Source organism: Crocodylus porosus, unplaced genomic scaffold (genome assembly GCF_001723895.1).
Source record: "Crocodylus porosus isolate Cpor-Errol unplaced genomic scaffold, CroPor_comp1, whole genome shotgun sequence".
NCBI classification, from domain to species: Eukaryota; Metazoa; Chordata; order Crocodylia; family Crocodylidae; genus Crocodylus; species Crocodylus porosus.
Window position 1 is genome coordinate 4,913,415 of NW_017728943.1, and position 12,790 is coordinate 4,926,204.

The window sequence follows — 12,790 nt, forward strand, 5'->3', positions numbered from 1 at the left end:
GGCCTCATCTTGGACAGGTGTACCAGCCCAGGACAGACAGCAGTTCAGCTTTGGCCCCAGAGTCAGGGCTGAAGCAAGAGTGGAGTCACTGCCTGCTGCTGGATGGAATGGCTCGTTGGGTGGAGAAGGGGCACACAGCTGGGAGGTAGCATGGGGGAGAGAAACCTGCAGCCTTTCCACCCGCACCTTGCCCCTCCCCACCCCTCCATGGCTGTGGCTGTGCCGCACCCCCTCCATGCGCCCAGCCCTGTCCAGGAACTGCCATTACTGCCGACTGCCCCAAAGAAGCAGAGGTGCAGCAGAAGGTAAGGTCAAGGTAGAGGGTGGGTAGGCACTGTGGTGATAAAGGGTACGGAGCAGGCTACAGAAGGGAACAAGCACAGACAGAGGAGCAGGCAGCAGTGGGGAGACAAGGGGTAGGGAAGCAAGGAGCATGAGTTTGCCCCCTGCTCCCTGTTACTGCTTTCCCCACCACAGCAGTGGAGGGGATGATTTTAAGACACCCTTCCACTAATTAGATTGTATATGTGAAAAGTTATAGCAAACTTATCATTTTCCATGTATAGAATCTAATAACTGGGTGGGGGCGTTGTCTTGAATTCAAAGTCATCTTGGATTTTGGTAACTACAGTTGTTCTCTCTCAACAATGTTAGAGCAGCCCTTCTCCGAAAAGCAAAGGGTTCTATACAATAACGAATGGTCTGCCTGCAAAAGTTCTCTGTAGCAGCAGCTGCCTGCCAGCAAATGCCACCTGAATGTATCTGACTTATACTGTGCATCATGTATCTGAGAGGCATGAGCTCTTAAAAGGACTGACTGTTTGCAGAGGGCCTGGGTGCACCTAAGCAGGGCAGGTTTTGAATGCCAAGACTTGAAAAGTCAGACACTCACCTTTTCTATGAGAAGCTTCTTACTCATGGTTACACATCTATTCAACCGTTCCTTGTACTTCTCTAGCATCTTTTGCTGTTCATCAATCTGTCGTCTCAAATCGCAGTTGGCCTTAAATAAAAAAAAAGATACAAGGTTAAAAATAGGGGGTGCAAGTCTGTCCTGAAAACTTAACCCAAATGCTACTTAGGAAAAAAAATTACTTGGCTGGTTCTAGACACCACAGTAGGAAAACAAACCAGCACCATAACTTGCTGCAAAAATCAAATGAATTCAACTGTTATATTTATATGGTGCCCCCCTAATACCACAGTTTCTGAGAATATCAGTCTTCAACATTTCTAGCTTTACAGCATTTTGGGGAGATAGGAAAGTCCTATTATCCTAGAGATGGGAAACTGAAGTATAGAGAAACTAAGATTGGCTGAGATTGGCACACATGGAGGAAGGCTGTAGACCCTCTTGGTCAGAATACAAGAGGAACATGGTGAAGGGGGCACAACAGTAGGAGTCTACTACAGACCTCCTAAATCAGGAACAAAAGCTCAACTACGAATTCACCAGGGAACTGGCCAAGGCTGCATGCTCTCGGCGCGTGGTTGTTATGGAAGACTTCAACTACCCAGACACCTCATGGGAAGAGCACTCAGCCAAACCCAATCAGTCACAAAGCTTCCTTGCATGCGTGGATGAGCTCTACCTGTCTCAAGAAGTTTATAAGCTGACTAGAAGTAAAGCACTGCTGGACCTGGTACTGGTCAAAGGGGGTGATCTAGTCAATGACCTAAGAATCGAAGGGGAGCTGGTGATCACCTTCACTATGCATCACAAAGCTAGCAAGTCAGTCAGCAATGCGTAAGTCCTTGACTTTAGGAAAGCCGACTTTAATAAGCTCAGGAGGCTTGTTGCTGAGGCCCTGAGAGGCCATGACTAGACAGGGAGTTCATGACAAATGGTTGCTCCTTAAGGGAGCGATCCTAGAAAGCTCAAGGGATGTCCATCCCAAACGGTATGAAAAAGTAGTAAAATGGCACAGCAACCCCCTTGGCTCAACAGGAAACCTGTGGACCTCTTACGTCTAAAAAGAGAGAGGCTTATAAAGGATGGAAGACAGGAAGCATCACTAAGTAGGAGTACTCTGCACTCGTCTGCACCTGTAGGGAGAGAACCAGGAAAGCCAAGGCTGTAACTGAACTTTAGCTGGCTTCACAAATCAAGGACAATAAAAACTCCTTCTTCAGATACATGGGGAGTCAGAAGAAAAACAAGGGTAACACCCTGCTCCCCTGATAAACCAAGTGGGACAGTTGACAACCAACACCCAGAAAAAAAGCCAGCCTGTTTAATGATAACTTTCCGTTGGTTTTCCATCAGCCCAAAAGGACCGCCCTGCCTAACATGATGTGGGATGGCCAGGGTGGGGGTGCATATGCATCCATCACTGGCACTGACCTAGTGAAGGACTATCTTGAGAGGCTGGACCCCCCACAAATCAACTGGTCCAGACAGCTCGCACCCAACAGTGCTTCAGGAACCGGCAAGCATCATAGCACAGCCACTGGCAAGGATATTTGAGAACTCATGGCACTTGGGCGAAGTACCTGAAGATTGGAAGAGGGCCAATGTGGTGCCTATCTTCAAGAAAGGGAGGAAGACCTAGGGAACTACAGGCCAATCAGTTTGACCTCAATCCCTGGGAAGATTTTGGAAAAAAATTATCAAAGAAACCATTCTTGATAGGCTAGCTGAAGGCAACATTCTACTGAACAGCCAGCATGGGTTTGCTGCAGGTAGATCTTGCCTGACCAATCTCATGTTCTTCTATGTCCAGGTGACATATCACCTGGACAAAGGAGAAGAGGCTGATATTATATCTGGACTTTAAAAAAGCCTTTGATCTGGTGTCCCATGATGTCCTCATGGAAAAATTGAGGAACTGAGGCCTTGGCTACACTATAGTCCGAGGGCTGGGAACCTGGCTCCAAGGTTGGACCCAGAGGTGGTAGTTAATGGAACTGAATCAACATGGTACTCAGTGACCTGTGGTGTCCACAAAGGCTCCGTTCTCAGACCTGTACTCTTCAACAATTTTATAAATTATATGGATTCTTGGTGTCAGAAGTGGACTAAGTTTGCTGACAACGCCAAACTTTGAGGAACAGCATCCACACTTGAGGATAGGCTGGTGATCCAGGCCAACCTCGATAAGCTTGCAAGGTGGGCAGACAAAAAACCTGATGGTATTCAATACAGAGAAATGCAAGGTGCTCCACTTTGGGGGGGGGGAGGAGGGGGTGGAACCCTGCGTCACACTTACAGGCCTAGCAGGGCTACACTCACTAGCACCATGGCTGAAGGACTTGGGGGTTACAACTGACCACAAGATGAACATGAGCCTCCAATGTGATACCGCAGCCAGTAAAGCGAACAAAACTCTGGTTTGAATCTATTGGTCCTTCTTGAGCAAATCCCTGGACGTCATTCTCCCCTTGTACTCGGCCTTGGTGAGGCCGCAGCTGGAGTACTGCATCTAATTCTGGGCTCCACAATTAAAAAAAGGACGTGGAGAAGCTTGAGAGAGACCAGAGAAGAGCCACGTGCATGATCAGAGGGCAAGAGAACAGGCCCTACGAGGAGAGGCTGAGAACCATGGGACTTTTCAGCCTGGAAAAGCTAAGGCTCAGGAGCAACTTGGTGGCAGCCTAAGTACTTAAGGGGTGTGCATCAGGATTTGGGGGATACCTGTTCTCCAGAGCACCTCAAAGGATGACAAGGTCCAGTGGTCACAAACTTCTGCAAGACCGTTTTAGGCTGGATATAAGGAAAAACTTCTTTACTGTCCAAGCCCCCAAAGTCTGAAATAGACTCCCCCAGAAGTGGTGCAAGCACCTATTCTGGACTCTTAAGAAAGATTTGGAAGCTTATCTTGCTGGGATCCTTTGACCCTAGCTGACTTCCTGCTTCTTGGGCAGGGGGCTGGACCCAATGATCTTGTGAGGTCCCTTCCAGCCCTAATGTCTATGAAATCTATTAAATAAATTACTTGCTCAAGGAGAAGTCTGCAACAATACACGGAATTGAATCACTCTTTCCAGTAAGGTAGCTCAGTAACCTCTGGACTATGCCTTTTTTCTAGTGAACAGTGGGGCTAGTAATGGGAAGGGGTAAACTGACTAAATTTACATTTTTAGCTGTATTCCCAATGAAATGCAGTTGGTCAGTTCCTACAATACCTGGTTTCTGTTAGTAAGCAATTTCTAAGATCATTCCATGAAATGTTCTATTTGCAAGTGTGTTTCCTTTGTTAGCTGGAAAACTACCTCTTCAAAAAACAGAGAATTTGTAGTTTGGCATTTGATTAAGTCTTCTCTTTTAATGAGAACTTTAGCAAGCGATTCTCGGAACAGGTCGAAAACAGAATTATTTTTTGCCTTCTATTGCCTTACTGGAAAGTGTTTCACAAAAATCTTTCAAGTACTTGGGAGAAATGGTTGCAACTCTTAGACTTACCTATTTGCTGCACTCAGTATCAAGAATAGCCCATCTCAGCTTAGCTTTGTCAATTTAATGAAGAAAAATAAAGATATATTCACACTACCTCATTTTAAGATGGCAGTTTCTCCAACACAAGTAGGACAGAGTGATTTATTTAGAGGCTGATTTTGTATGCACTTCCCTCCCGAAATACCAGGATGCTCTGAAACCATCTCTGAATAGCGGGTTATTATTTTTCCCCTTTTTTGTAAAATGCAGAGATGTTGGGCAGAAAATTTTCCAGTGCTTTATTTTTCCCATGGGAAATTTTCCATTTCGGTGAATAGATGCCAAAATAATATTAGGCAAGCGTGGCAGTTTCAAAGTTGTAACGGATGTTTTTCAGGCAATTATCCCCAGGAAGTGTGAAAGAGAGAGTACATATATGTTTTATTGATTTGTCAGCAAGAGGGTAAATACACTCACATAATAATCCAAACCAAAAATCAAGTAATGAATTCACCTAATTGGCTGTGCAGGTAAAATCAAAACCAAAGCTAAAATTCTTATTTCATCTCAGACCACAAGTGAAAGCAAAAGCAAAAGCAAAACTAAAACTGATTAATTTTTGTTTCAGTTCAGCAAACACACAGAGCAGTGTGTCTCATTTATTTTCTTGAGTTGGGGAAGTTGGAAATGTTTGCATAAGATCTGTTAGTTTTTGGCTGCTTTTGGTTTGAAGTAGTCACAATAAATGCCTAATCAGAAAAAAAAAACTAGTGTGTGGTATCTTTATAGTGAAGTGCAAGCCACCAAAGGAAGGAAGGAAGTTGGTAGTTGTAAATATCGTGGGCAGGTATATGTTAACAACGTAACAAGAACGAAATAACATTTAATAACGTGTAGAAACCATCCTGAAAGCGTGCAAGCTGTATACAGAAAGCTAATCAGTGAAGTGGTGGAACGACATCATCTGGTAAAAGTCTACTTCTTTCCACATAAATCTTTGAATTTGTTTGAATATAACATTTAAACCACATTAAGTGTGCTGTATTTAATTTCTTTTTCCTAATCAAATATTTTGGTTCAAATACTTGTGGCTATTGGGACAGAGAATTAACATGGGGGAGTTTTTAAAATTTTGTTTACTAAATAGAAGTCAAATAAACATGCTAAATCAGATCATGCTGCATTTAGGGCAGCGGAAAATTTTCCCATTTAAAATTTTCTGGAAAACCCACATCTCTGGTAAAATGTTATTCCATTTTAAATACTTACTCTTAATAAGTCATCTATCCTCCCCTCTTTCTTCTCCAAGTCAGAGTTTTTATTGTTTTCTAATGCAGATATTTTTTCCATTGTGAGGTCAGACTGCAGAAACAAAGACCACAAACCAAAGTCATAAGAACGTAAAGTACCACCACACTGGGTCAGATTAATGGTCCACATAGTCCAGTATCCCGTTTCAACAGTGGCAGAAGTGGATGCTATAGGAAAAAGAGCGCTGAACTGGATGCATCTAGAGCAGTGGTTTTCAACCTGCGGCCTGCAGGTACGTGGGGTCTGCAGACCACCTAATGCAGGGATGGGCAAAATACGGCCTGTGGGCCAGATCCAGCCTGCCAGGCACGTTCATATGGCCCACAGCACCCAACGAATTATGCCCCGCCCAACCCTTCCACTTACAAGGGTGGGAGCAAGGTGCCCATGTAGACAACCCCCCAACATACCCTATTGTACCCCACACACAATATACAAGAGTAAGATTTTAATTTTAAGCTATTATGCAATCACTTCTATATACCCTACACAAATGCACACAAATCACGATAAAAATATATATTTTTTAAATAAAACCAAAATATGTTGCAGTAGATGTTTATTTTTAGTATAAGATTTAGTTTTTTCTGGTTCCAAGATTGCAATCCTCTTCTCCCCAGGAGTACTTCCAGGGGCAAGGGAAGGGACATTCGGTGACAAAAGCCAGGGGTGGTACTTCCAGTGGCAAGACAGCGACCAGGGGGCAGGGCACCTGTAAAGGGGTGGGGCTAACCATGCAGCCCTTGACAGCTCACTAAAACTCATTAAGTGGCTCTCCAGCTGAAAAAATTGCTGGATTTAGTCCCTTTTTGAACCTGGCTATGTTATCTTCCTTTAATTACCTCCTGTGGAAGACAGAACAGTTACTATTTCAGAAAGCAAGTTCTCTCTGCAGGCTAGTCTTCAATATTTGCTGGAGTCTGAATAGTTTAATCTAGAAAGCAGGACCCTCCTGCATTCTCAAACTCTGAGGAACTGCTTATTTTAAAGCACTTCAGGGGACACTCCTGGCATAAATGTCAGGCAGAAAGCAGAAAGTGACAGAAAACTCCACCCTGGGAAAACACTGATTTTAGTGACATTTCAGGAGCTGCAAAATAGTCTCCTTGTGCTGCATTCCTGAAATCTGCTTAGTGTCCCCACAGCCAATTTGGTTTTCACTGTTCTTCCATACAATAGCAGCACAGCCAGCACACAGGAAGCTGAACTGTGACCTTTGAACTAATGCTTCAGTAGGGAGAGGAAAAAGAAAAAAATTATATATGTGGTCCCTAGATGTGGGAGAAGTGGTTATCAGATGAGCCTTAAGACTGCCTTGTAAAAAGAATTCTCTTCAAAGACTCATTTAAAATGATCTCAGAATTAACATGTTCCCTTTTAAGAGTTTAGACAACCCCTTATTTCGGAAACAAAACAAAATGCATTTAATTTGTGAGATATGCATAATTTGCAGGAGGTCTGCATATGTGGAAAAAAAAAATGATTAGTTATAGAATGATGGTTCTCCCCATAGATTTCATTTTGTGTGCGCATGTGCCCTAGTAATCAGGTCAAGTTCTTTTGAACAAGTGTCCACTAGGGCATTTATTGTTGCCAAGAGCAGAAAAAAAAAGGTGGAACATTCACAACATATGCTCCATTTCTTCAGAAGTAGGACTCTAACCAAAAGGAATGGATACACAGGGCATGGAATCTATACTGGCACCACGTCTAACTGTCACACTAGATAAGTAACTACTCTTTTAGTAAAACTGTCCATACCAATTCTGCTAATGAAAACTAACAAGCAGTTACACTGGTACCAGAAGGCAGGTTAGTAGAGGTCTATTTGAATATTGTTGGACTGTAATCCCAAAGTCTGAGGTCACCTGGATTATACTGAACACTGCTTGGAGGTGCTGGTTGTCAGGCTTTTTACCGTGTACCCATAAAATTAACAAATTTCTGCAAATTAGAAATTCATAAAGCAAGTAGCCCCTACTAGGTTCCTGGCTTTCTTCTGAAGATTTTACTATTAAAGAGTTGCAACTATGGAGCCTTTCCCTTCAGGGTGGGAAGGTCAAGCCTTTATTAGAACCATGACATTATCAGGGGAAGGACTCTAATGCAAATATCCAAACCCTTAGTGCAGTGGTTCCCAATCTGGTACGGGTACCACCAGTGGTACGTGTTAACAGATTTATTATAATTACTTCATATGACAAAAATTTGCTGGTGGTACTTAAGGCTGTATCGTTTTAAATTGGTGGTGCACACTCTGTCGGTTTGGGAACTGCTGCCCTAGTGGGTATCTTATATCTGTCTGTCTTTTTCGATCTTACTGCAATTGGTAATGGTATGGCAGATCATTTTAGTTGGTTCAAAGAGTATCGTTAATCGCTAGCTGTTGCAGAAAAAGGCTGTTGGATATCCAATTATTTACAGTTTTTTCTGGATGACTTGCAGGGCGATATCAAATATCATCATCATTCACTGGGGTAGGTCCTGGAAAACTTAAATCATCTATGGAGATGTGGGAGGACTAACCACCCCACATCTAGGGAAAGCAACAAGACGAGGAGAGGCTTGTGCTCTTTAGGATTGTGGCCACTCCCGCTACGTTCCTCCACTTACTTACTCTCTATATGGGGATTAAGCCAGGAAATAGCTCAAAGATGATACCAGTTCCTTCAGCAGGGACGATCTGGATTTGAGACAGTCCATGAAACTAACCAGATGGCCTATTGAAGGGGACCATAGCCAGTAGAAGTAACAAGGGCAGAACAGGTAGCTAGCAGATGTGTTGCTGTAACCACCATGACCTGTGTGCACCTTGAAGGAGTCTTCCCTAAGCTCTGCCTACAGTGGAACTGAACTACCGATGGTGAGGAAGCAGAATGATTAAGGACTTGATGGAGTAGTCTAGCTTCCTCTTCTGGAAGGGTCACTCTGTTTCATGTTCTCCCTCAACAACAGTGTGACAAGGGATATTTTGTAATAACCACCTTGCCTGAACTCCCCTGTCACTGTAAGTCTCTCTCATCCTCATGGCTAGTTAAGGCAATTGGCACGGGTATGGAATTTTGTGGCACAACGTCAATACGAGACTTCATTTTAAGACTGCAAGTCTTAAAAGCATTTTGTCCCCATGCCAACAAAAGGAAATCAAAGGTGGTTCTCAGTCTCGGAAGTGGGGCTCTTAGTGGGCCCCTTTTGGGAGCGTGGCCAGTGTGGATAATGAAAGAGGTTTACAGAAAACAGTCTAGAAACTTTAAGGGACATCATAGTTCACTGGTCATGTGAGAAAATATAGTGGGACCTACATCTCTCTGAAGGCCTGATTGAGTCAAAAATCTTACAGAGGATCTTAAGATGGCAGGGGGTTGGACTTGATGATATGTTCAGGTCCCTTCCGACCCTACCAACTATGAAACTATTAAGGAAGAGCTCTACCTTGACCTCCCACTTCTTCTGGTTCTTCTTAGAGATGGACTTAAAGAGATGAGCCAGAAAACTAGAGCATGGCCTTCTCAAAGCACAGCAGACACAGACTATGTGATCAATATAGCTGTACTGTGAGATGGACAGTCATAGCAACTTAGGATCTGATGTTTTAGACACACACACACACGGCCCTGCATTCTGACAAACATCCCTGGATAAAGGAAAGCCTTATTATCTAAAAGTTTACAAAAGAAAGTGGCACTGAAATAGTTATTAAATTGATCAGTCCTTCACAGTTTCTAAAATTCATTGTAGTCATGTGTTCACCAAGAACAAGGAATGCAAACACTGCAAGGATCTCTCTTGCAGTCATAGGTAGGAAGAAGGCCCTAAGTAAAGACTGTGGGCATCCTCACTTACGGTGTGCAGGCACAGCACTAAGACAGAGCTATTTAAAAAAAATTAATCCTGAGTCAAATTTGTGTGCACGGTACCTTGGAAAAACAGCCCCCTACTATCTGATAATTAAGTAGCAAATATTTCTTACAGAAGAAAATGGGGTACAACAAAAGTAGTAAAGAACTCATTCAAGGTAGCAGAACTACAGAGCCTTTAGTCTGAACTCCATTCACTCTGATGAAACCATTAGACTATGCCTATCAAAGTGGCATCACTACCTTCAGTGATAAAGCAAACCTGCAGACTGCATCAAATGTAAAATTCCAACCCAAACAGATGACTTGTGCTGTACCATACAATGGCACATACCTGGGATTGTTTGTGCTGGATGGAAATCTGTTTTTGGGAGGTGCAGGAATGCTCTGTGTTCCCTGATCCTGTAGAAGATGGGCTGCCTTGCTGGGCCTGCAAATGGAATTCAACACAGTTATGTGTTCTGAAATTGTTCAGGAAGATGCTCTCATTTTTGTATGGCGAATGATTACTCAACTTGTCAACATACTTTTAGGATACCTGTGTATAGAGCTTCAGAGATTCATTACACCAAAGTACAAACCAGCAGATCCTTTCCAGAAAAATCCAGCCCAATTTTTTCCAACAGTGATCCTAAAAGCTTCCATGCAACTGATAACGTTTCATCCAGAGTAATTTCTTTGGCTCTGAACATGGTTTATTTTCGATTAGCCTAAATCAGTAAGGAATTTACTTTGACTTATATAGTTAGACTCTCAAACTGAAATAAGAGCACCTGTACATATTTTCATATGATTTAAAGTTGAAACTTAAAAAAACAACAACAACAACGAGCTGTCTTAAACTGATGCCCCTTGTCATGCAGATAAGACCTGACACAGGAAGAATTCCAGATCTTATGATCCAGCCATCAGAAGGCAGAGAGACTATCACTAATAACCAGGGCTGGCTGCAGACCAGGGCTCTAGAGCTTGCAGCTCCACAAATCCCATACCCAAACCCATGACAAGTCATTCCCCTAGGTTTGGAATCTTTCTGTCTGTCTTTTTTCCTTTTTTAAAAAACCGCTCACCGAAACAAAAGTAAAACAGAGGCCAGCTCCCCTCTGTGCCAGCTGCTCATTCTCTAGCCGCTGTTTCGCCAGCATCACCGACATCAGCGTTGGCAGAGCAGAGTGTTCCTCCTGTGGCTCCTTTGCTGTGCTGCCATCTACACCATACAGCGGCTGCTCCACTCGGCGCTGTAATACATTTAAAAAACACGCAAACAAACAAAATAAACCTCTTGGAAACAAAGAAAAAAATGCTTCTCTGGTTCTGCCAAAATTATTGTCAGTGAAGCAGCAGCTCAGGAACGGGCAGCCAACACAGTGAGGATCTAATAAAGCAGGATTCTTGGAAAGATCGCTCCAGTGACAGTGACCAAAAAGGAGAGGCTAGATTAGCATGTATGAAATAAGCTGAAACATATATTAATGTGCAGAATACTATTTCTCCATTTAAATGCAATCATTGCATATTTTAGAGCCGACAAAGTAACATGAATTACATAAAGATTTCACAATAGCTTAATTTGACTCACGCATCCCACAAGAACTCAGAACTTTAATGCCTACTATTTCTTAGGGGATCTAGGTTCTACTGTCTTCATTTTCAGGACAAGTAAACTGAAGGCACAGGTGTTCCAGATTAGATGCAAAGCCACATCTAAGACTGAAGAACTACTGATTTTTGCTGCTAAAGCAAAAACTTCTCCCTCCAGGACATTGATAAAGCACAATCTTTTTTCCCAAATGCTTTAAGGAAATGCACGTGTACAGCCAAAGGAAAGTCATTCTTTCAGGCCACAACAGTTTTCCTGCACCTGTACATAGATTCTTGTTCAATCAAGGGTAATCTATTTAACTGTAGTGATTAAAGTTAGGAAAATGTGAGATCCAAGTGCCACAGACTTTTCAATGCAATATACTAGGTTCCATCCAGTCCAACACATACTGTGCTGTTATTTAAAACCAGGAGAGCACCACAGGTACAAAAAGTAGTCAAATCTGATTTATGATAACTAAAATCTGGAGTTCCTTAGTTTTGCTCAGTTGTTATCTGAAACAGGAAGCTACACATGTTGCCTCGTTACATGGAAACTTCTTTCTCCAGTTAATCTTTATGCATTTCCTCCTCTTGGGCAATTAAAACGAAAGGGTGGGGGCACAATTTTAACAGGTGAACTAAACAAAAGCAGTGAAGGATAACTTATCCAAAAGTTTTTCTGTGCACTATTAGAAATTTCACAGTTCTCTCTTCCCCATCAAACAGAGCTTTTGTGGGACAGCAATGTAAGAGGCTGAAACCTGAGCTGCAGTTTTCTGAGACCACAACTGAGAGGAAAGGGGATCTGCTGTCTGCTTCAAATTCTTGGAAAACATAGCAACTTCCTGAACGATATTACATTTATTCCATTAGCTTTGGCCACCGACAAGTACACTGCAGCATAAGTGACAGTGACAAAACCTCATAAAAGCAATCCCCACTTAACACTGTTTTGCTTAGCACCATTTTCTATAGCGTTCATTTCACTTTGATACCCGGTTTCACTTAGTGAAACCCATGCGCACTATAATGCTCATGGATATTGGGCAGGGAGCACGGGTGGCGCACAACCTCATCACCATCTTGCTTTGTTAAAAACTTTCATGCTCTTTTGTGCTTGTGTCAGCGTCTTGCTTCATTTTTTGAGTGCAAGTGCTGAGAATAAACAGCACAAAAGCATAACACTGGAGTTTAAATTGGATGCCCTAAAGCAAACTGAAGCACGGGAATGCCAGAACGAGGTCTGTAGAGCACTGAATTTGGCTAGGTCAACTCTTAGGACCATGTTGAAAAATAAGGAAAAAATAAAAGAATGTGGTAGAATCGTAACTCCTTTAAATGCTTTGAAACTCAGTAAGAGTAGGGTTCCAATTATGTTAGAAATGGAGAAGCTGTTAAGTATGTGGATTGAGGATACAATTCAATGCTGTATACCTTTGAGTATGCTGCTTATTCAGAAGGCGGCTAAGAATCTGTTTGATGATTTACAGAAAAATTTGCCTGAGAGGTCTGCTTCTGAGCCTTTTTTTTTTTTTTTTTTTTGCCAGTTCAGGATGGTTCGAAAGATTTAAGAGGCGCAGCAACTTGCATAATGTTTCTATTCAGGGGGAGGCTGCTAGTGCTGACACCCAAGCAGCTTCCAGTTATAGAAATAAGCTTGTGG

The 12,790-nt window shown here is 42.7% G+C and overlaps 1 protein-coding gene across 1 annotated transcript in view; it reads right to left on the minus strand.

Moving 5' to 3' along the window:
* The window catches only part of TLK2 (tousled like kinase 2), a 63,228-nt gene that overhangs the window by 26,626 nt on the left and 23,812 nt on the right, over window positions 1-12,790 (minus strand). Inside the window, exons 6-9 of the mRNA XM_019548486.1 lie at window positions 10,614-10,781; window positions 9,878-9,973; window positions 5,645-5,737; window positions 893-1,003 (exon numbers count right to left, since the gene is read on the minus strand). Of these exons, the coding sequence (XP_019404031.1) occupies window positions 893-1,003; window positions 5,645-5,737; window positions 9,878-9,973; window positions 10,614-10,781 (468 nt within the window). The remainder of the gene's footprint in view (window positions 1-892; window positions 1,004-5,644; window positions 5,738-9,877; window positions 9,974-10,613; window positions 10,782-12,790) is intronic.